Source organism: Erythrolamprus reginae, chromosome 5, assembly GCF_031021105.1.
Source record: "Erythrolamprus reginae isolate rEryReg1 chromosome 5, rEryReg1.hap1, whole genome shotgun sequence".
Taxonomy (NCBI): Eukaryota; Metazoa; Chordata; class Lepidosauria; order Squamata; family Dipsadidae; genus Erythrolamprus; species Erythrolamprus reginae.
The window spans coordinates 55,546,520-55,572,446 of NC_091954.1; the positions used below are offsets into that span (position 1 = coordinate 55,546,520).

The 25,927-nt window shown below is 39.2% G+C and overlaps 1 protein-coding gene across 2 annotated transcripts in view; it reads right to left on the bottom strand.

The window, feature by feature from the left end:
- The window catches only part of ATRNL1 (attractin like 1), a 578,768-nt gene that overhangs the window by 237,333 nt on the left and 315,508 nt on the right, over positions 1-25,927 (bottom strand). The window contains exon 27 of one of the 2 annotated variants that reach the window (XM_070752643.1): positions 20,829-20,898. The exons of the other annotated variant lie outside the window; for it this stretch is intronic. Coding sequence (XP_070608744.1) covers positions 20,842-20,898 — 57 coding nt within the window. The 3' untranslated portion in view covers positions 20,829-20,841. Of the gene's footprint in view, positions 1-20,828; positions 20,899-25,927 lie in introns of those variants that run through there. 2 annotated transcript variants of the gene reach the window in all.

Genomic DNA, 25,927 nt, shown 5'->3' on the forward strand with positions numbered 1-25,927 from the left:
GCCCCCGGTATAGTCTGCTGATGAAGGCTCCTCTGACCAAGAAGACATGAGTGACAGGGAGGAGGAGAGTGTGGCAGACAGCTCAGAAGGTGATCAATTATCTAGCTCCTCCTTGGATTCGGAACAAGAGTTAATAATACAGCCACGCATGCGGAGAGCGATGCATAGGCAACAACAACTGAGAGATTATTATCAAAGAAAATGAGGCCACCTGTGGTTGGGTGGGGCTGTGGTAATTAGTGAGGCTGCTATAAATAGCAGCCTGTGGGTTTGGCCCTTGTGGAGGATTAACTGATCGTTGTGTTTCATGCCTGCTTTGCTGTCTTTGATCTTTGTGTGCTGATTTCCCCCCACTTTGAAATAAACCAGAGCAAAGTGTGTTTCACTTTGTGAAAGAATAAGGACTGTGAATTGCCTCACAGCTGCAAGCTAAGTATCACAGAACTGATAAGGGACTTGTACAAATTACCAATTTGTTTGGAGACAAGTGCTCTTTGCTATACAAAAAGAGTGCTTCGTTTATTTGCATTTTTCGGTATAAAGAACATTGTTTTGAATTGTCAAACGTGTGTGTGTCTGAAATTGTATCTGTGCATTTTTGGGAGGATTCTACCAGAGAGCTCACCAGAACAGTAATGATGCATGGAATAATGGAATTGAAATAAATATATGGAAGGCATCCTAGTTGCCTATCTACATTCAGCTGAAACAGACAACAGCTCGCTGGACTTTTAATAAATCTAATATTTCCTCATGAATAGACATGACAATGACAATGCCAGAGATTAGTTTTACAAAGCTCATACTATCCTATATTGCAGTGATGGCGATCCTTTTTTGGCTTGAGTGCCAAAAGGGTGCTCGTGTGCGCGATAACGCACATGTGCATGCCACACCCACAATGTAATGCCCTCCCCCCTCCACATGTGCACAGCCATTGCATTGCCCTAGTGCATGCACACAACCCCACCGTGCTGCCCCCCACCAAGCCTCCGGATTTCCGGTAGGCTGTTTGGGCTATTTTTTGCTCTTCCCAGGGTTCAGGAAAGCCTCCTGAAGCCTGGTGAGAATGAAAAACGGCCAAACAGAAGTCCAGAAATGAACTTCCAGTTGGCCCATTGGGCCATTTTTTGACATCTCCAGGATTCAGGAAAGCCTCCTAAAGCCTGGGGATGGCAAAAAATGGCCTATCCGGCCAACTGGAAGTTTGGCCTGTGGGCCTTTTTTCACCATCACCAGGGTTCAGGAAGCTTTCCTGAAGGCTGGAGAGAGTGAAAAAGGGTGTTGCTTATCTTAAAACCCCTTTCTTATAGATTGGAGCTAGCAGAGTTTCAGACTTAGGTTCAGGTAGACCAGCTGAGTTTCTGGCCTTGAACAATAAGGACTTGAACAGGGCAGGAGGAAACAACCCAGTCGTGGCTGGTTGTTCAGGTAGGAGTCCCTCATCCTCAGAGAGTGCATTCTTGTAACATTCTCCTTAGCTAAATGCTAGCTCCAACCTCCAAGGGAGAACAGTCAAAATGGCTGAAAATCAGCTGACCAGTACATGCATGCGTGCTGGAGCTGATATAGGGCAGCACCTCACGTGTCCTCAGAAATGGCTTAACATTCCATTTGTGACACACATGCTAAAGATTCGCCATCACTGCTGCAGTGTGATAATTATACAGTATTTTATTGTTATTATCGTAATTATTCTATCTATTCCTTGAACATTTTATTCAGAACAAACTATATGGGCTGTTTTGCAGGATTTAGAACACCTTGAAGATTACTGATGTAAAAAGAATACTGGACTAATTAACAAGGAAATGTTTTTTTCACACATTCAGTGTTACTGACATTAGTATCTCACTTGCTATTGGGAATTACTGCTCTTTATCAGCAACTTCTATCTTGCTTGCTTGTTTATGAAAAGACTTTTGATTACCTGGTTCAGTTAATTGATTCTCAGACTAGAATTAAGGTGTTAAGCTATGTAGTTATATATAGCTTTATTTTGACAAGCAGAAATTGACTTTTTAGAACCTTCTAAACTTTTGTCTGAACAAAGACTACAAAGAATTAACAGGCATTGTGGAAATAGCTGCAAAACCTTGCTTATGGACTTTTGTTGCAAAATCTATGTGAATATATCATTCTGATGTATTATCATATTTGAATTTTTATTGTATTCTTAACTATCTTGAATTCCCTGCTTGAATTCAGAGGGAGAATGTGAATCAAAAAAGCATTTTCTTTCTGTTGCAAAATATTTCTAGGTTCTATCAATAATCATGAATGGAAAAACAATCCACCAAAACTATTTTCAAACTTATCTATAAATTATGTAGCACATAAAATGGGCCTTTGTTTACTTTATTGAATTACTGTAAGATCTTTTTCATTTAAGTTCTGCAAAACATGTAATTGAATATAAATTTCTTTTTTAAAAAATGTAAAGGAAAGAAGATGTTCCATCTTGCATTTTATACAAATCTAAACTATACAGTATATATAAATTTATAGTATTATACCGTGTTCTTTCTCATAATCTTAGGGAAGCTATATTTTATATCTTGCCTCAAAAATAAGAAACACTGGAAACGGTGAGCACATACAGTATATGAAAAATTGTATATGGAAAATTGAAAGTGATGTAGAAATAAATATTTATATCTATGCTACGTATGTCAAACCAAACTTTGAACACATATTTGCATTGTTTGACCTAGATAGAAACAGTTATCTGATTTCTTTATTGTGGATTATATGACAATCTTTGTGGATTATATGACAATCTTTTTAACACACAAGTACTTGGGAGCATACTGGCCACAGTTCATACAGTAGTAACAATAAATTATAATTTTAAAAAAAGTCAATTGCACTCTTTTTTCTACACATTTATTAATTATCATGTCATGTTTACAAACATTAAAGCACTTCCATTCCATTATTTAGAATTCTCCAAATAGAAATCTACTATGGGAAAATTTTAAGAACTATAAATTACAGGAATTTGTTCCAAATTGTGTAGATACTGTCAATCTTCACAGAAGAACTGGACAAAAAAGTTCCCTCTTGGACTTACAGTCCAAGTCTTGCAAGCCCAGGATCTGCTCTTGAAAACTGGTATAGAATACAGCAACATGAGCAGTGATAGGTGACTGCTACATCATTCCCAGGATATAAGCTGCATCTGGTTCCAAGCTGGCTTCCATATGTAATTCAAGATGCATGTATTTACCTTTAAGACTTTGCCTATAAGATCTAATCTTATAGAGACCCCCAGTCTCCCATGATTTATGTTTCCCTTTAGAATCATCTGGCAGAGATGACTTTCTCATGGTTCTCTTCCTCCATCCTCCTCATTCAAAATGTGATGATAGGAAATTACTATTTGACATCTCACTCACAATCTATGATGTCTCATAGAGTTCAACCTGGCCCTCTATGCTGGAGATTTGATACTCCAGAATCTGAGCTCACAGTTGGAGAATGTTCCATGTCCTTCAGCTGTAAATGGATTTTCAGATAGTATATCAACTGTGATATTTTCTGAACACATTGGATATGGTAACAAGGTTGTATGACTTGCTACAACTATCTTGAGTGTAATACAGTCAAAGTAAAATTATGCTTGAAAAATGTCCAGAAATTAGAATTGATGCAAAATGCAATAGTCAAACTGCTTCCTAGCACACAAAAAAAAGTGCTGAAAAAGCTACAATGATTGGCAATTGTCTACTGGTTTAGGTATTCTTTAAGGAGTTTTTTTTTAAACCACTAATTGTCTTAGAATTCTCTTTCCTGCTACAAATCTGCTTAGATGGACAGGAAAAGCTCTTTTGCTTCTTCCACCTCTACAAACTCAGCTATCTAATATGTAAGAGAGGCATACAGAATCCTTTCCCAAGGGAAGGTAATTTGGTCTCCTTTTCTCCTAATGTTATATTACTCTCTTGTTTTCTGTTTTATTATAAAGCACACACAATGCTTATATAAACAAAAAATCAAGGTATACATTTGTGGAGTTCACTAATTTATTTTTCAAAAAGAAGATTGGACAATCATTTGTTGTGCTCCTTGAGGTGGAAATTAATCAAGGAAAGAAACAGCCTTGAACTACGGAGAAATTTTCTGATGGAGCAATTAAGCAGTGGAACTTGCCTCCTGAAGCTGTGAATGTTCCAACACTAGAAGTTTTGAAGAAAATATTGGACAACCATTTGTCTAAATTGGTATAGGGTAAGGTGACCAGATGTCCCACTTCCATGGGACATTTACACTTTTCACTCATTTGTCCCGCATCCTGCAACATTTTCACAATGTCCCGACTTTGTAATGAAGAGTGGAGTGGCCAGTGGCGGGGGGAGAGCAGGAGGGGAGGTGCTTGGGGGCCAGCATAGCAGCCACCGCCGTGAGGAGACGAGGCACTCTCAATCTTCTCCCCCCCTTCTTTGATGGTAGGGAGGAGGTGGCTGTGAAATTCTCTTGCTGTTTTCTGTAGATTTTAATACGTTAAAAAGTTTTCCTTGGCTTTTTGTGTTGTATCCTGGCTATCCCTTTATAATAATTCCTGACCCCTATCTCTCCAATGGCTCCCTTTCGTCTATTGCGAGAACGGTGACTTTTTTATATATATAAATGGTTTCCTTTCCCAGTTTTTCTGGTATGATCCTGAGTTCCCCTCCCTCTTTTCCCCCTCCCTCCTTCCCAAAACCCCCAATGGCTCATGCCAGTTCCGCCCGTTCCTTACCACTTCGGCCATGGCATGGCCAAAAACTTTCAAAAACCTTTGTGCATTCCAACAGACTGTGGGAGGGGATCTTGCAACTGAAAAAGTAATTAAAGGTTTGCCTTTATATTTTACTTTAGGCAAAATTTATAAACTCAAAATCAGAGGAAAATGTCTCTTTAAACTCCTTTCATAAAGTAAACATCATAAAATTTAAAATGATAAATACTCTTGGGTATCAAATACTGTACACTGGATTATTTAACCGGTGTACACATTTCTTTATTATTACATCAATTAGATTCAATCTTTGTCAATGATGGTAACATTTGATTTTTTAAAAAATAGCTTTACAATAGCTCTAGAACTGAAAAGGATAATCTGTATACTTTTGTTATTCTGTTTAGTTCTTAAGAAACATAGAGCTAACCTGTCAGAAGAGCATGAAAATTTTTAATATGGGAAACTGCTAATTGATTATTAATTTGTTCATTTACAAAATATAATAAGAAAGGAAAGAGAGAGCATGGTATCTCTCTAATGTTTGTTGTTCTTTTTATTTTTTCTACTTTTTCTGTTTTGTTTTCTTATGTGCTGTTCTTTCCATTTGATATTGGTTTACTGATGTTTAGTTTTTGTACTATATGTTCTCTGATAAAAAAATTAATTTTTTTAAAAAAGATTAAATCTTTCTTGTCTACATTAAGTGACACTTACAATGATCAACCATGTGAATAAGTAACACTAGAATGCCCTATATTAGGCTTTGACAAACTGTTTCCAAACATTTTCTAGTGAATATTTTGTGCCACACCATGTATATGGAATATATATAATAATAATTGGAATAATTGCAAATAATTGCAATTATACCACAAAAATAAAAATAAAAAAGTGACCGTATTATAAGTCAGAAATAGATACCCAGATAGATAGATATTTGGGTTGAGAAAAATAATATAAATTTAAATTTTAAATTACATTTAAATAATATGCCACTTATATGTTACTCGTAATAATATGATGGCTACATTTTCTAGCAATCCTCCCCTTCAAGACACACAAGCTTAGCACCAAAGCTGTAAAGAGCCGGGGTGGCGCAGCAGGTAGAGTGCTGTACTGCAAGCCAGTGAAGCTGACTGTAGATCTGAAGGTCAGTGGTTCAAATCTCATCACCGGCTCAAGGTTGACTCAGCCTTCCATCCTTCCAAGGTGGGTAAAATGAGGACCCGGATTGTGGGGGGCAATAGGCTGGCTCTGTTAAAAAGTGCTATTGCTAACATGTTGTAAGCCACCCTGAGTCTAAGGAGAAGGGCGGCATAAAAATTAAATAAATGAATAAACAAATAAACAAATAAAATAAATAAATAAATAAATGAATAAATGAATAAATAAATAAAGGAATAAATAAATTTGCAACAAAATTGAAATGGACTAACAAGCACTTTGTTGTAAAAAAAAAAGGTGGAGGGCAATGCAAAGCAGTAAATTGAAGGGGCTCTGGGTAAACAAAGGTGAAAGTGAAAATGCTACAGCTATTGCTCTACTCATTTCACCAATGGGATTTTCTGGTGGAGAGGTTCTCCCACAGGCTTAATGCTGCTCTGTTTTAACCAATCAATAAATTGAACTGAACGATGTTTTAAGCAGGCCAGTCAGCCAATTAGATAATGCAGCTTTTAGCCAAGAGGTAGATCAAGACAGGGCTGAACCTAGAATCATTACATGTTCACAATCACTCCAAATCCAGCCCACCTCCCCTTGAATTCCCATTGACTCTTATCTAGTGCCAATTTAATGCTAATCATTAGTTGACCAGATTCTTATGTATAGGTTTCAGCAATAAACCTTCTTAGCTGGAACTTATTATAGTCCTGATTCCTTGCGCCTGACACCAGGAGACATGTTTCCTTGTGTGTCCCTGACTCTACTATGTCTTCACAAATTGTAAAAAATGTTCTTTTAGCAGGCTGTGGGATAGCATTGGGAGATTATATATTCTGATTTTTGTAATCAAGATTTAACTGGTTATTCTTTCCTCAATGAACTGTATCCATTATGGTTCTTTGGCTTTGGTTTTCTTTTATTACTTCCATTGGACTTCTAAAACATTCTAACCTAAAAGTTACTTAAGTTACTTTACAACATACCAGTTGGAAAATAAAGGAAGTAGGGCTCTTTAAGGTAAGGACCTGACTTGAAAAGATTGGCCTTTCAATAGCAAACAAGAGATTATTAGGAAGACCACAGCTATTATAGAAGATAGTGTTTTCTAGGGGTACCATGAAGAAAAATACCTAAGGGAAACAAATATATATTTTTGTGTCAGTTTGGTCACACAATAAATATGTTTTATGACAACCATAAATCTCTGGCAGACTTTGCTAATGGATACTAGTATAGTGCAAATCCTCCAGGGGGTGCTTTCCTTCAATGAGGTTTGAATGAAGCATTTCTTTACAGCAACCCTGGGAAGAACCTTAGAACCACCTCTGCTTCTAAGGATGAAGCAATGTTGCTTTGCTTTCTTCGGCTTCTCAGTCTTGAATAATGCTATAAAAAGCCTTACTTGGCCTTCTCTGCCAACTTTGCCCCAAAGCTTTCGTGAGTGCTGTAAAATGGCAATCATTTATTTTCTTTGATGATTATCCTGCTTTGATAAATACTGCATGAAGACATGCCATTTAGCTTCTTTGGCTATTTTCACATTAATTTTTTTGATAAATGTTGGGGAATTGAACCTGTCTTTCTTCTCCAGGATTCACCTGCCAGATCTGGAATATGCCTCTTTCTCACTTTGGCTAGTGATAGATACGGGGAAGAAAAAAGGTTTGAGCCAATGTACATTTGGTTAAACGACATCACATCAAGTGTACTGGCGATGTTACCTAGTTTAATAATGAAATTTCTGCAAGAAACAACCAAACTGAGATGGCACAAAGGATCATGCAGAATGCAGCTGCAAGAGCAATCATGGGCTTCCCTAAGTATGCCCATGTCACACCAACACTCCGCAATCTGCATTGGTTGCCTATCGGTTTCCGGTCACAATTCAAAGTGTTGGTTAAGACCTATAAAGCTCTTCATGGCATCGGACCAGAATATCTCCCGGACCGCCTTCTGCCACACGAATCCCAGTGACCAGTTAGGTCCCACAGAGTTGGCCTTTTCCGGGTCCCGTCGACTAAACAATGCCGTTTGGCGGGACCCAGGGGACTGTGGTGGCCCGACCCTCTGGAACCAACTCCCCCCCAGAGATCAGAGTTGCCCCCACCCTCCTTGCCTTTCGTAAGCTCCTTAAAACCTACCTCTGTCGTCAGGCATGGGGGAACTGAGATATTTCCTCCCCCTAGGCTTATAAAATGGTATGTCTCTGTGTATGATTGGTTTCTTAAATAAGGTTTTTTTTAAAATTAACTTAAATCTTAGATTTGTTCATATTATTTTATTATTGTTATTAGCCGCCCCGAGTCTACGGAGAGGGATGGCATACAAATCTAATAATAAATAAATAAATAAATAAATAAATAAATAAATAAATAAATAAATAAGATTCCATGGAAATCACAGTCTTCAAATATCTTGAAGAACAAAAAATTCTCAAACAACAAAAGAAATCTGATTGTTGATAAATCTGTCACATAACTATGAAATAGTCTTTCTTAATTCTTGCCAAATGCTTCCAGACATAGTGGCTTCAGCAATCCCAGAGCAGAGGCAGTAGCAACCTGCCAGGGATGTCACTGAATTGGATCAACCGGTGCTGGTTCATGTGTGCTGCCAGCTTTTTAAAAAAATTGCTATTTTTTTTCTGTTTGGAAGGTTTCTCCTGTTTAGTTGGTTGAAAAAGAACCTTCTCGCCCACCCCTGGGTTAATACTGACCTTTATTTTTTTGCCCAAAGCACAGCTGATCAGCTCCTCAGCTATGTTTTGGGCTGATTCCAGCTACTGAGCTTGTGTGGAAAGCAGAATTGCATGAGTGGACGTCCATGCGCAATTCAACGCCACAATGTGAACTGGTGGGTAAGATAAGTAGAGCCCACACCTGATCCCAGAGTGCAGTGGAAACACTATCGCACCCCCCTCCTCTCCAGATCAGAACCCACGTGCCATTACCATATGTTGGGAAGCTTCAGCAAGTACTCCTGAAATTCAAGTACTTTGGACAATTCTCCATCATTTTCTGAAGCTGTTTAGCCACAGAATATTTTGGCTAGAATATAGAAAAAAAATATTTGCTAGGCAAGTATGATGCTGTGAGCTGCCCCGAGTCTACAGAGAGGGGTGGCATACAAATCTAATAAATAATAATAATAATAATAATAATAATAATAATAATAATGAGATAACTTATAGATTTTCCTTGATAAAGAGATTTGTGTCAATAAAGCAACATGCTTTTCTTTATCAAAACAATACGTTATTTGCTTGTCAAAACACTGATTATGTAGAACTCACACACACAACCCCCCCCCCAATATACACTATGTATGCTAAGCCCACAACAGAAAGCTAAAATAAACTTGTATATTAGATATACAAAATACATTGCTTCAAATCTCCCATTAATCAAACTAATCAGTCTCAAACCTCTTAGCATGTGTCTTCTGAACTTTTCCAGGATGATATCTTAAGCAAATATTCTGAAAGGATGCTTAGAAGGGAAGCTGAGAGGTATATTTCTGGCCCAAATTCACCGAAATGGTTTCACTGAACAAATTACTTATTCCAGTGAGGCAAATATAGTTAGCTCCAGGGGATGACTCACTTAGTCAAAATGAACCTATTTTTATCCTTATTTATTTGCAAGGTAGTTGGGTTTACTCTAAAACTGAATTGAACAAACAATGTGATAAAGCAAATATATTAAACGTAGTTCTATTTTACCTAGCCCCCAAAACAGAGAACTTCAAGAAGTTTTAACATCTAAAAATTATACACATAAAAATATTATACTCTACACACAAACACGCACACACACACACACAGCTTTGAAAGGATCAGAAAAGTATCTTTGTTCTGTATCACTAAACCTTGTACAATAAACTAACAAAAACTTTATTTCCGAAAATAGGCAACATGGAGCATCTTACAAAACAATACTCCAGGTCATCAGAAAATCTATCAGATATCATTTCTTTAGAAGAATGAAAGAGAAGACAGATTCTACTGGCATTAATTATTTATGCTTGGCAGAAAAACAGTACAGAACAATTGGAGATGACATCAGATTAGCATTTGGTGTTAACCACTGGGGGAAAGGAACAGTGTTTATTAGTCTCCTTTGAAAAATTCATCTTGTGTTCTGGACTGCATTATTTATTTGTTTAAGCCAAACAGGCTCTTCATCAGCTTCTGTCTTTCCTTATGTTCTCATTTCCCTGCAAATTTATGATAATCAAGGCCTTTTTAACAGATGTTCCTCCAGACTCATTAACTTCTGAGCTTCGTTGTTTATATAATTCAGAAAAACTAGTTTATTATAGACAAAGAGCAAAAAAAATTAAAAAATGAAGAGTGTATATCCTAACACTGAATTCCAACTATGTACAATGTATGAAGATTGAAGGAAATCTTATTTTCAGTACATGCTTTCTCAGGTGAAGGAAGAATTTCCTAATATCTCTAGCCAGAAAGATCATTTACTCCTACGTGGCTTCTGGCAAAACAAGTTTGAATATCTGCAAGCAATCCAAATAGATGCTTGCTGGGTTGACCAATGTCTCAACAGAGCACAAGACTTGCCAGACAATAAGCTCTTTAATTCTTTTCTTCTTAATGGATGGGGCAAAATACATACAGTATTTATGAAAATAAAAGATTAATAAGCCCTTAACTATTTCAGCAATGTACTGTAAATACGATCCCGTAAGAAGAGAAAGGAAGAGAACTACAAACAGTAAGGGAAAGAAATGAAACAAACTGTCTTTGTATTACAAACATGCAATATATTTTCCTTCCTAAAAAATAATAACTGGAAGAATTTGGACCAAATCAGGTGATCAGCAAGGTAATGCTAAAAGACTATAATAAACTATTTCTGGAAACTCTAGAAAGAAGATCATAACACAGTTCATTTCTTCAGTTTTCCCACAAGAAGTGATCCTGATAGTCATGCCGCTTTTGAGTCTGATCAATCCAAATTCCTCATCTAAAACAAGTTACACAATATCAAGGCAAGTGCATTATCTGTCATAAATAAATTAAGAGCTGGCGTTTGTATTTAAAAAGTTACAGACTCAAGAACATTTAGTCATCAAGGTATTCTTGGCCAACAGAAAAAGTGACACGGATGATGAAGTGAGAGGTCTCACTTTACATCTCTGAAGACATATAGGCAAAGAGTGAAGTCTTTATGAGTCTTTTAAACAACAGAATTTAAGCCATTCAGATATCAAGGGAAACTTCATTCTGGAGGGCAGGTGCTTCAATAGAGAAGGCACACTTCTGAGTGTGTCTATGACATTCCTTAATTTCGCAGCATGCCAACTCTGCATGATCTAATTGGCCAAATATTATGGGAGACAGGCAGTTCTTCATTACAATATATTAGATATTAGAATATATTAAAATGCTAATAAAATTTTCCACCCTCTAATTAGTGCTAGAATTTTAAAGATCAAGTAACCTGAATTTGTACACGCCCAAATAATTCATAACTTGGTCTCATTAGGATATACCATTGCTGCTAGTGCTACTGCTGCTGCCACTAGCGCCTAATTTCATTATTTATGGTTTAAAGCATGACATTCATGACATGGTATAAGGTAATCTGATGTTATCTGTTTGTTCCATCATTCTTGGGTTATAAAATACATAAGCTTTAAAACAGATATACCATACAGCCACGATAAACTCCAAAACTATGGACTCTGGAGTTTTGAATGTAATGACCTGGACAAAAAAACCAGATCCAAAGCCAAAAATTCTGAGGATTCTGTCATGCTATAATGCAGGGTTTAAGAAGAAGAATGAGAAACTACTTTAAGTCCAGAGGAATTTGTAAAAGGGCTGGACTCCAAATGAAATAAAAACCGATTGATTCGTTCAGCAGAAAGAGTGATAACTAAAATTTAATAAATTGACTATTCTTAATGTTTGAAAGGATAAATCATACAACAACTTTGGTCCACATAGCCAGAGGTATAAGGACAACTCTAAAATGATGCCACATTTCCAAAGTTAAATTAAAATTAAATATTCCAAAGAATACTCTGCAACTGCAATGACTGCAATGCCAGAAAATAGAACCTAAATCGGTAATAAAAAAGAAGTCTTCTAACCTAGGTTAATTTCACCAAAGGTCCAAAAAATTTGGGAAACAATTTACAAATGGTTAAAGGAAATCACGAAGGAGGAAATAGAGTACTCACCGGAGGGGATGCTACTCGGAATTTGGAAAAAATCTTACTCGAAACAAACCCTTTTTTTAGTGACTCACATAAATACAGCTACAAGAATTACAATTGCGCAAACATGGAAGAACAAACAGACCCCCAATATAAATTTAATAATAGAAAAAATATATACATGTGCAGAAATGGATAAATTGACAAACCTACTTAAGGGAAACAGAATCAACGAAACTAAAAGCATGTGGAACAATTGGCACGAGTGGATTCAAAGGAAAAGATTTGTATAACCTTATACAAAATAGCAGTACAAACCTTAAAAAAAAATAATGAAAATACCATTTGAATGTTTTTACCCTGTTTTGCATTGCATAGTATTAAATTAATATTATCCATATAACAACTGTAACCGGTAAAAAAGTTGGATAAGACCTGTAAAGTGTATAAACAAATTGTGATATATGTATCTATAAAACAATAAAAAGATTTGCAAAAAAAATAAAAATAAAAAATAATAGAAAGTAAAACTTTGTCCAGCGCTGTTTGATAAAATCTATTTTCCAGAAATCTATTTTTCAATGTTGCATGCAATTCTGCCATAAAATAATTGAAGCAAACTCATGGTTCTTTTTTTATACCTAGATGATTTTCTACAAGCTAATTATACCGTTTATCATTCTTCCTCAACCTTGTATATAACTACAATTCCTAAAATTATCAAGGATTGAGAATTACAGTTCTAAACTATGTAGAAGACACTAGGAATGGGGAAAGATGTATTAAACATATCAAAGCATACATGCTTTGAATATGGTTAAAAAAAATAAACTATAACTTCAAATTACTAATTGGGAACAATTATATAGAACACGGTGTAAGAAAACTAATTCAACACAAGGCCAGTTTTATCATATACCTGGAAAGCCAGACAGTAGTACTACCAAATGACACCCAAGCTCAAGCCTGAGAAAGTGTAATCTTCTCTATCTATATATATATTCTTAAATTACAGAAGGCAGGATGCCAACCAGATGGTATGTACTATATTTTCAGAAACATGAAATTCCCTTTAATGTTGGTACAAACTGCAACACATTGGGATGTTATTAAATTTAAACTGCAATTTAAAAAGCAAGCAAGAGAAAGAAGTTTATATTTTAAGATTTAGGCTGAATGAATTTTCAATATTAACGAAGAAATCTTATACTAGGAATACTATATGCAAAACTTTCTTTTCTGGAAGTCAGGCTATAAAAACCAAAGAGATTGAATTTAAATTTGTTGATAATCAAAGTTTACACAACCTATCAAAACAAGGTCTATCTTTAGTAAGAGGCAGGAAAAGCAGATTTGGAACTTTAACATCCGATTCAAAAATAAGAAAGGAATGTAACAGGAGTACTTTCTATCCTATAAAATATTTTTCATTCAATATAAAATGTAATGATGCTATTATATTTTGGGGGTCATTGTGGGGAAAATCTGAAAATACAACATGAAAGTTGTGTTTCTAATGCAACCATAGCACAGAATACAAATTATTTGTTTTTTCTATCCCTTCACAGTTGTCATCAACAATGTTGGTCCTTTAATAAAGTAGGGTTGTTGTTGTTGTTTGCTTTTGAAATATCACTGAACTATAAGCATCTGAACAAAGAATTCCTAATGCATTTATATTGTTTTGTGTCTCCCTGACTGTGTTCCATTTTGCTAACCATTAGATATGTATTGTCAGCAAATTATTCAATAGGAATATTGTTGTATTAAAAATAGAATGTGTTATAGATTTAATTTTAAGAATTCTCCAGGCATTTGTTTTTCTGTCCATGCTAAACATAATAAATTATATCTCTACAATGAATAATCTGTGCCTTTAAAAAATTCATAAGATGAAAAAGCAAAGTATACAAGTAAATAAAGAGGATGCATATAACTTAAAAGTTAAAGTATATCCTGTTGGAGCAGGTGCTATACAAGATGAATGAATGGATGGATGGGTGGATAGATAGATTGTTGGATAAAGGAAGAGAGGAAGAGAGGGAAGGAGGGAGGGAGGAAAAGGAAGGAAGGAAGGGAGGGAGGGAGGGAAGGGAAGGAAGGAACTATAATTTGATATAAGATCCAATGGTTAATATTTATTAAATGGTATACCTCAGTACTTCTGCATACATTTCATAACATGAACAAAAGAACTTGTATTATAAATGAATTCAAACAAATTTATAGATCCTGCACTTTTTCCCCAATAATAATTATTTTTCCTTCAAAGACTCATTTATTTTTCTGATAGTAATTTTAGAGTTTTTTAATGCTATACTGGCTTGTTCTTTAAATAGCATAAAAAAATAATAAATTACATTACCCTGCATTAAAGTTTACTTAGTACAGATAATATCCATGTTTTTCAGATTGTTAGTGATAATAGTACATTTTGAATGTCAGGCCTATAACTGAAATTACAGGAAATATTGTACAAACTGCAGTATATCATATGCAACATAAAATACAACATCAAATTAAAGTCAAATTATTCCTCAAACACAATAAACAAAAGCAAAATAAAGTTGGTATAAAAAATTCAACAAGGTAACATATGATGTAGCCAAATAAAAAACAGTGAGCAGAATAATAAACTTTATTCATAAAAATATTCAGTATACACAAACGCCTATGAAACATATACAGTGATCCCCCGGGTATTGCGATCCCGATCATTGCGAAACGGCTATATGGCGATTTTTCAACCCGGAAGTAAAAACACCATCTGCGCATGCGCGCCCTTTTTTCTATGGCCACGCATGCGTAGATGGCGCCGGGCAGATCAGCTGCTGGGCGGGTTCCCTGGGTCTTCCCCCTCTTGCTGGCGGGAGGGCGAGAAGCCCCCCCAGCACCCGCTCGCCCGCCCTTCGCCCGCCCTTCGCCCGGCCACCCGCCATTCGCTCGCTGCTCGCCCGGCCACCCGGGTTCGGGGGGGGGTGCTGGCAAGCCCCCCATGCCGGCGGCGACGTTTTAAAACAGCCGCGCGGCTTCCCAACTCAGTCCCAAAGCCAAGGCGAACTTCCGCGTTTGGCTTCGGGACTCAATTGGGAAGCCGCGCGGCTGTTTTAAAACATCGCCGCCGGCATGGGGGGCTTCCTAGCAGCCCCCGGACCCCCAACCCAGGTTTGGGGGGCTGCTAGGAAGCCCCCCATGCCGGCGGCGACATTTTAAAACAGCCACGCGGCTTCCCAACTGAGTCCCGAAGCCAAGGCGAACTTCCGCGTTTGGCTTCGGGACTCAGTTGGGAAGCCGCGCGGCTGTTTTAAAACATCGCCGTTGGCATGGGGGGCTTGCCAGCACCACCCAGACCCCCAACCCGGGTTTGGGGGGCTGCTAGGAAGCTCCCCATGCCGGCGGCGACGTTTTAAAACAGCCGCGCGGCTTCCCAACTGAGTCCCGAAGCCAAACGTCAAAGGCGAACTTCCGGAAGTTCGCTTCAGGACTCAGCTGGGAAGCGGCGCGAGCGAACGGCGTGGGCGGGCGAAGGGCGGGCGCGCGGGCAGGCAGGCGGTGGAAAAGCAGCGGGCGGACAAGCAGCGGGCGGACAAGCGGCGGGCGCGGCAGCAGCGAGGAGTTTGCGTGGGCGGCGGGGAAACCCCAATCTTCGGCTCCTCGCTGCTGCGGCGGAAGTAAAAACACCATCTGCACATGCGCAGATGGTGTTTTTACTTCCACAGCGCTACTTCGCGAAAAACCGATCATTGCGAGGGGTCCTGGAACGGAACCCTCGCAATAATCGGGGGACCACTGTATGTTGAAGTTATTGTTAAGTAATCATAAAATAACTCTTCCACTGTAACAGAATATTAAATAACAACATTTTAAAGTCTTTTTGAAATTAAATTAACACAGACTCTTATGGAAAGACCAAAAACATTTCCATAAGCCAAATTCCATCTTTTAATAGATGTTACAATTAAATACATTAAGATAACTGCAATGATAGCTTTTGATTCATTGTCTGGGTTGTTTGCACAGACACTAAGAAATCAATAAACCATGAAGATAAACTCAATCTGTATAGTCTGGAGGACAGAAGGAAAAGGGGGGACATGATTGAAACATTTAAATATATTAAAGGGTTAAATAAGGTTCAGGAGGGAAGTGTTTTTAATAGGAAAGTGAACACAAGAACAAGGGGACACAATCTGAAGTTAGTTGGGGGAAAGATCAAAAGCAACATGAGAAAATATTATTTCACTGAAAGAGTAGTAGATCCTTGGAACAAACTTCCAGCAGACGTGGTTGGTAAATCCACAGTAACTGAATTTAAACATGCCTGGGATAAACATATATCCATTGTAAGATAAAATACAGGAAATAGTATAAGGGCAGACTAGATGGACCATGAGGTCTTTTTCTGCCGTCAGTCTTCTATGTTTCTATGATATGCAGTACCCCTATTTGAAGAGCTTAAAATGTCAGGAGAGGGAGCCTACATTTATATAGGTAATCTTTAACATATGATCAAAATTGGAACTGGAATATTTGAATAAATCTTTGCGCCATTGAGTCAAATAAAGCAGGATAACACACAACTGTTTCACTCAATGATTGCAATCCCAGCTCTCCCAGTTATAACAGAATGTTAAAGGAAGCAATAGAAACAGGTGCTTTAAGTACACCCAAGTGGCCATTGTTTTCAAGACACACAATCAGTAATGGGCCCCACCCAGTACGAATGGGATCGACGATCCATTAGGACTTTTTAATGGCTTCCGGAGGCCAGCCTGGCCACTCGCGTACCCGACATGTGTGTGCGTGGCCCCGCATAAGATTTAGCTTCTGCACATGTGCCCGAAGCAAAATCTCATGCGAGGATGTTTGCGTGGGCGAGATTTTGATTCGGGCGCATTTTGCTTTTTTTGCTTCTGCGCAGAAGCAAAAAAAAGGACAAAAATTCCTGAAATCTCGCATCCTCGTGTGAGATTTTGCTTCGGGCGCATGTGCAGAAGCGAAATCTCTCGTGGGGCGCATGCAGAAATGTCAAGTGTGTGCGTGCACGCCAGCTTCAGGATCCCATAGCGATAGGAAAAAGTAAGTGGAGCCCTTCACTGCCCACAATGTAATGTATCATTAATAAACACTGAAGTGAAATCAATAGCCTGTCTCCACTTACCACTGACTCTATTTTGCTGCCCCATAAACTCTGATGAAATAACTTTTCTTTCCTAACTAAGGAAGGTAGTGATAGCATCAGGAATGTACTTGTGACAGCAGGGTAGATTTCTAAGGGGCCTTGTCTTCAATAAGCTTATACAAAAGATATACAAATTATGGATAGCTTTTTTGTCTTGGCTTCAGAAAATCAAAATGATAGTTTGCTTATCTTCTTTCTAGCATTCATATTCTTTTCCAATTATGTATCAGGATTTATGAACATTCAGAAATGAACTGGACTATGGTGCCAAGCTCTGTCTCCAAATGAATTGCACATTATAATGCGCTTGAACAGATTTCTATACATGGAACTGTTCTGCAAAATAATGGACCTGTTTTTTTGATGTGTACGTCAAACTATGCATATCAAATATATACACATATTAATCAATCAAATCTAATGAATCCATTGGAGTTAAGGACAAAGGCCACTATTCCAATTCTGTTTTGTCTACTCCACTTATCTCTCTGGTTCTTATCCAATATTTATTTTGTATTTCATACAAGAGTCTGCTTTTTGAAAAAAATTGAATTCTACTGAACACATCCATATTCTGCTACATTACACTACATAAAGTATATCAAGTAAAATTCACATCCAATTGTAATTTTCCCAAACTGGAAGCAACACATTCATTCGAAGTAGAGGTTGACAGGATTAACTTGATCTCCTTTTCCAATTATTTGCAATAGTGAACATTTGTTCAAGGTTTTCAAAAACCTCATTCAGTAAAATTACTGTTTTTGACCTGCACCTTACTCTTTTGCTACTGAAGTACACCCAAAAGGATTAAATATTTTATAAGGGCTGGTCTTATGGAAAACACTCATAACCTATTTTATTAGCAGCATTTCACCAGAATTATAAACAAAAAGCTGTACAATGTATCTGGTTGCAGTATCTAGAGTAGGGCTGTCAAACTGCCGACCCACTGGCCAGATGTGTCACATGCTGTTCATGCCCACACCTGGTTTAGCGAAGAGGAAAATTTTTTGATACGTCACATGACACCACCATGATGACATGATTTTGACACCCCTGGTCTGGAGTAATACAGATAATTTAAGATTTTACAGTCTATGTTATTCAAAATAATCCTTTCTAAAAATCATGTCCTAGAAAGTAATTGATTATTTTCACATTTGTCTCTTAAAGAGGTAATAAACCCTAGGCCAGTGATGGCAAACCTTTTTTCCCTCGGGTGCCGAAAGAGTATGGGCGTGTGCTAACGCACATGCACGAGTGCCCACACCCATAATTCAATGCCTGGGGAGCACGAAAACCGCAGAGGCCCTCTGGACCACAGAGGCCCTCTGGAGGCCAGAAATAACTTCTGGTGGGCCCAGTAGGCTTGTGTTTCAGCGTCCCCAGGCTCCAAAGGTATCCATGGAGCTGGGAGAGGATACAAATGCCCTCCCCCCAGAAGATCTCTGGAAGCCAAAAACGTCCTCCCAGAGCCTCTGTACATGCCCCAAATCTGCTGGCCTGCACACATGCACGTTGGAGCTGAGCTAGGGCAATGGCTTGTGTGCCAGCAGATATGGCTACGCATGCCACCTGTGGCACCCGTGCCATAGGTTTGCCATCACTGCCATAAGCTGTGGCTGTATGTCATCTTACTGAAGTGGGTTTGCACTATATTTCATTCCTGTTTATCCAAGGCATGTTCTTATGTATCACTGAAGTTGCATAAGATGCCAAAGCACTTTGTTAACAAACTTATTTCCCAGCTGAGGCTAAAGTAGGGACAGAAGGCTCAAATGTTCTAACATACCTAACAATTCAATTACAGTTATCTTATGGTGCCATCACATATTTTTCTTCAACAATCAAACAGCCTCAGCTGGAAACCCTAAGCAATAACATAAATAAAGCACCATCTGGCAAGAATAATTAAGGAAGGCTGGAAATAAAGATTAATTAGCACAGTACTTCAAATCACCTTCGGAGTCTTGATTATGAAATTATATCCAAAACAGGTAATCACTTATTTCATGTTGCAGTTAAATTTAACTAAGCATGAATAAATAATTTCACACTTTGAATCTACTACAGTATTGCATGTTATTGGCAACTGACACAAAACAGTACTCCAAACTATTTTATTCTGGTAGAACAAGACTACCTAAAATAGGTAGCAAATAAGCTGTAATATATTTCAGCCTTGGTTACCTGAAATAGTGAACATGAGATAGTTGCTATTCCTATATTTTCATGTTTACAATATTTTGTCATCTATTGAATTTAATTAATTTTGAGTGATCTTTTCAGAAGCATCTACCACTAATAAAAAAAATTCTTCATATACCTCTTTACTGCTCACATAATATGATATTTTTGATCTATATGAACTCAATATTACAAAGTCAGGAGCAAAATTATATAACTAGAACAACCTTTGTCCTGTAGACAGAGAAATCAGCCATCTGTCACTAGGAAAAATTGCCTTCACTACTTTCAGCCAGAAAGTCAAGATGGGACAATGAAGAAAAACTGATGGCCTAATATATTATGTCAGGTTGAAGGGCCTTAAAAAAAGGACACATAGAGTAATTTTTAAAAATTTCAACAGTTAGGAACAGTAATATCAGCTGCAGCTCTAGCTTACATTACAGTACAACATGATTGTTTCAGTACTGATCACAGTTTAACAATACTTGATAAATAAATATTTACTTGATAAATAAACATAAATAAACATAAATAATATAAATAAATACTTGATGAATAAATATTTGACCTTCTGAAAAGTCAGATATTAGGGGCATTCTGATGTCAAAAGTATTTCAGAAACAATATACACTTGGATCAGAAGAAAACATGTCTTTTCTCTTCCATAGAGATAAGTGTTAGAATTTGATTGAATTAATTGTCATTTGATGAATAAGCTATAGCTGTGATGGCAAACCTTTTTGTTGTTGTGTGCCAAAAATGGGAATGCGTGTGTGCTATCATGAACACGTGTGGCACTACTGATATATAACCCCTCCCAAATGCACACGCAAACCCCTGCACACACGTCACACAGCACATGTGCTCCATTCAGAATTTGCTTGATAAAAATTGCAGAGGTGCAAAGTCAACCACAGCCAGTGCAATGACCCCCCCCCATGCCTGCCACCAGGTGATCCGAGTTGGGAAGGAGCAGAGGATGGGACAGGCGGCCACCCAGCCAGCAAACGCTGCCCTGTGTGCCTGAGCTGGCTCCCAGCATTCCTTGTACGCAGCCCTGCCACCCCAGAAAAGCAGCGGCAGCTCTCAGAGCTACTTCCCAGGTCATAAACACCTTGCCCTCTTCCCAGGATTCCCTCGCGCACCCCATCTTCTTCTTATCTTTTAAAAAATATTTTTTATTAATTTTTTAATTGATTTTAAAATAAAGAATATAACACACACAAGATACAACAAGTGCTCTATGATTGGTGCTCACCACCAGACAAACATTCACACCTCACCACCAATTTTGGGATGTTTCTTATATATACCATTTTAACTCAAGAGCAAAATATCTATTTATATATTATAAAGTGACTCCAATTTATTCCTTGTAGCTTGGTCTCAGATTCTGCTAACCATCCATCTTCTTCTTATCCACATTTGCCACTGCTGCTTCATGCACATGCACCTAATTCATTAAAAAAAAAAAAACTAAGTCACAAGGGGGAGGAGGTGGTGAAGCAGACACTCCTAAAACCTGGGGCAGGGGACTGGGGGGGCCAGCTGGAGTGCTCTGATCACCTTAGTGCTGTGTCTCCCCACATTGGGAGGAGCCTGACTAGCAACTCAGCTTTTAGGGTCCCTCCTACTTGGCGGTGCCACTGGTAGGAAGAGGAAGGCGGTCAGCGGCGGCACAGCTCTGGCTCCATTTTCAGGCCAGCTGCCACTTCCCCTTCCCTTCCTGCCGGACTTCCAAGCTACAAGAAGGTGAAGAGAAGAATCTGGGCTGCCAAGCACTGCCTGTGCTTTCTCTCGCCTCTTGCTTCTTCCTGGTCGTGTCACCTTTAGCCAGGGATGGGGTTTCCATGAAGATGTCCCAAAACCCAAGCAACAAAAGGGAGAAAAGGAATCACATCTCCCAGCAAGTTGAATGAGAGCTGAAAAGCAGGTGGGTCTGGCCGTAGCCTTCCCCCATCAGCACCAGGTGTTCACCAGAGCCTTTTGGATGTGGCTCCCCTTGAAACAATCATGGACAATAGCTATAGCAAACTTTGTAGCTTAAGTATGTTTTATAAAACAAAACATTTGGCTTCTTATGTCACATTAACCCAGAAGCAAGAAACCATATACAATGGTACCTCTGCGTACAAATGCCTCTACTTACAAACTTTTCTAGATAAGAACTGGGTGTTCAAGATTTTTTTTGCCTATTCGCAAGAACCATTTTCCACTTATAAACCCAAGCCTCCGAAACTGTAACCAGAAAAGGCAGGGAGAAGCCTCCAAGGAGCCTCTCTAGGAATCTCCTGGGAGGAAACAGGGCTGGAAAAGGCAGGAAGAAGCCTCTGTGGGGCCTCTCTAGAAAACTCCTGGGAGGAAACAAGGCCTCCATCCTCCCCGTGGTTTCCTCAGTCGCACACTTTTGCTTTTACATGGGAAAAATTGCTTTTTCTTACAAACTTTTCTACTTAAGAACCTGGTCATGGAACGAATTAAGTTCGTAAGTAGAGGTACTACTATACTAGCATAGCATAAATCATGAACTAATTGAGTAGTTAATGATTCAGTATTATCTGTGCATTCAAAAATTATTATGTGTTTAGCAAAACATATTTAAAATAAAATATGACTTAGTGTGATACATGGAATGAGCCAAGCAAATGCCAAACATTAAACTGTTATTTCACTCAGATATTTGTGGCCTCCTTCATAGTATTGTAAGGGCAAACAAAATGGATGCAAAATACTTGCTGAAAAAAATGCTACAGAGATAATTAAGAAAGTAGGCAAAGGATGAAAACTATCTTGGCGCAGTACAGATTTTAATATCCAGTTTTCCAGGATAATGTCCCTCATCTTCAAAGAACGCCTAAAAGCTTAAAAACAGGCCTTTAAGAGCATGAAACAGTTGGTTTGTTTATAATGCTACCATAGTAATAGGCCAATATACTAAATAGCTTTTTGTTTAATAAAAGCATGTTTAAATATACCATCTTCAAAACTTGTAAAGTCAACATAAAATTTAGATCACTTTGCTTAATTGCTCTTAACACTGCTTGGGGTCATGAGAAAGCTAGTACAGGCTAAAGAAAGCTAGTACAGGCTAAATTGTCAGATGAAATAGCAATCTATTGTCCAGTAGGAATTCTTAAGGATATGCAAACACAAGAAGATATAGAAAAGAATTATAAAGACTATATATACAAACCCACTATAATAATTTTTATATCTGATTCATACCTGTTTGTTATTTATATCTGATTCATACCTGACTTGTTATTCATTTAACATAAAACTAATTAAAGGTGGATATTATTGCTTGACTGAGTGACATGATCCATTTTCATTTCACTTTACTGATATTTACTAACTATACTTAATATGAGTGCATAATAATTATGCAGCTATGCCATTATGATTGAGGCACTGAATGTAGTTTGGGGAAGAAAATAAATAAATCTTTGACATGCCTTAGAGTCGATCAGAATGGGGGGGAGGGAGAGGGGAGAGGGAGGGAGAGGGAAAGAACATGAATGGAATGATATATTTTCCATTTTATGGTACATTTAAAATGCTAATTACTGTGCAATAAATGCAATAGAATAGCAATACAATACAATTACAATAGATGCAATTATTTCAAAATCTTCATTAACTGATAATTTACCTGTTAATTCTTAACTTATATAATGCAAAATCACTTGTGAAAACTTTTTAAAATAAACTTATAGTATAATTCTTTATTCAAGATTAAGATTATGAATATAATTCACAACATTTTAGATACCATCTGTAAATCCATACACATTGGTCAAACAAAATTATCTGTGGGGAATTTTCTACTAGCCAGATCTTTAATTCTTTCAGTTATTTTGTAGTCACTTTCTGATTGAGGTTGAAGTAAATAGAAATGTTGCTTGGAAACAAATTCAGCTTGTTTGGGTAATTTGTGCTGATATAATTATCTATCAACTTTACAGGATTCTTGCAGAAAATAAAGTACATAGCTGCAATTCTGCATACATATATTTTTGGTTACTTAGATATTATAGTAATGCAATAGAGTCAGACTTTTGCAAATATGAAATAAACAAAAGCAACAGCAGTGCAACATTTAAAAAATACAAAGAATATTTAATGGCAACCCAGCAAACCAACAGTTTATGTTTAATAAATCTAAACCTGAATTTTCATATTAGTAGCTGTATATGCATTAATTTAAATAGTTCTTTTTTTTAAGTGGTGGGATGTTACCTACAATAAGCAAACTAAATTAATAAAAGTTACAACAATTATATCTAGCATCAGGCCAGGCAAATAAAGCTGCAGAAGATTGATATTTCAGTTATTAGAAACATAGAAGCCTGACGGCAGAAAAAGACCTCATGGTCCATCTAGTCTGCCCTTATACTATTTTCTGTATTTTATCTTAGGATGGTTTATCCCAGGCATGTTTAAATTCAGTTACTGTGGATTTATCTACCACGTCTGCTGGAAGTTTGTTCCAAGGATCTACTACTCTTTCAGTAAAATAATATTTTCTCATGTTGCTTTTGATCTTTCCCCCAACTAACTTCAGATTGTGTCCCCTTGTTCTTGTGTTCACTTTCCTATTAAAATGGTTAATTTCCTATTGGTTAAATGAAGATTGGCCTATAGGTTCTTTTCATAGTACAGTGATCTCTCGGTTAGCGCGGGGGTTACGTTCCAAGACCTCCCGCGCTAACCGATTTCCGCGTTATATTGGATGCGGAAGTAAAACCACAATCTGCGCATGTGCGCCATTTTTTTCATGGCCGCACATGCGCAGATGGTGGAGTTTGCGTGTGGGCGGCGGGGAAGACCAAGGGAAGATTCCTTCAGCCGCCCAACAGCTGATCTGCTCCGCAGCGCGGAAGCAGCGAGGAGCCGAAGATGGGGTAAAGGCAAAGGGGAAACCCCATCTTCGGCTCCTCGCTGCTGCCGCGCTGCGGAGCGGATCAGGTGTTGGGCGGCTGAAGGAACCTTCCCTTGGTCTTCCCGCTTGCCGCTTGCCAGTCCACACACGCCCCCCTGGATGAGCCGGCCACAGGGGCGAGGGGTGGGGATGAAGGGGCAGGACTTCCCGGGCGGAAGGCATGCTCGGCTCTGCCGCTCCAGCCTCTTTCGGCCGAGCCTCCCCGGCCAAGCAGCCAGGGAAGTCGAGCCAGGCGTGGCGGCGGCAGCGCTGCTTCTCCGGTCGCCCGGTCCTCTCCTGCCTCCTGCGCCGATGTTCCCCGCTGCGACGGAAGGCAGTCGCTTGGCTAGGGAGGCTCGGCCGAAAGGGGCTGGAGCGGCAGAGCCGAGCACGCCTTCCGCCCGGGAAGTCCTGCCCCTTCATCCCCACCCCTCGCCCCTGTGGTCGGCGGGGATGAAAGGGCAGGACTCCCAGGGTGGAAGGCGTGCTCGGCTCTGCCGCTCCAGCCGCTTTCGGCCGAGCCTCCCCGGCCAAGCAGCCAGGGAAGTCGAGCCAGGCGTGGCGCTGGCTGTCAACTTTTCTTTTTAGCACTGGGGAGGCAAGTCAGCTCCTGCCCAGTTTTAAAAAGAAAAGTTGACAGCCAGCGATTGTTCCGCTGCCGCCAGCATGGCCTGGCTGGCAGCGGAAGATGTAACGGAGCCCACGGGGGATTCGCCTTCCTCCCACCCGCAGCCGAGACTGATCGTGGGCTCCTTCGCAACCTCGGAGAGCTTCCTGGTTTTCGTGAGCTTTCATGCCCCGGAAGCTCTCCGAGGTTGCGAAGGAGCCCACAATCAGTCTCGGCTGCGGGTGGGAGGAAGGCGAATCCCCCGTGGGCTCCGTTACATCTTCCGCTGCCAGCCAGGCCATGCTGGCGGCAGCGGAACAATCGCTGGCTGTCAACTTTTCTTTTTAAAACTGGGCAGGAGCTGACTTGCCTCCCCAGTGCTAAAAAGAAAAGTTGACAGCCAGCGCCACGCCTGGCTCGACTTCCCTGGCTGCTTGGCCGGGGAGGCTCGGCCGAAAGCGGCTGGAGCGGCAGAGCCGAGCACGCCTTCCACCCAGGGAGTCCTGCCCTTTCATCCCCGCCGACCACAGGGGCGAGGGGTGGGGATGAAGGGGCAGGACTTCCCGGCAGGACTTCCCGGCCGAGCCAACAATTTTTTTTAAAAAAAGGTTGGCAGCATCAACGGACCAATATCAACTAATCTTGTTCCGTGACATCATCGTAACATCACCAGTGGTTTGCTACTGGCTCGGGTAAACCAGTCCAAACTGAGAGGAACCCACCTCGGCTTTACAACCCTCTCTAAGCAGTTTAACAGAGTCAGCATATTGCCCCCAACAATCTGGGTCCTCATTTTACCCACCTCGAAAGGATGGAAGGCTGAGTCAACCTTGAGTGTGGTGGGATTTGAACTGCCAACTTGCAGACAGCAGAAGTGGCCTGCAGTACAGCACTCTAACCACTACAGAAATCCTATATGTCTATCCTATACGTCTAGTATTCTGTCTCCTGAAA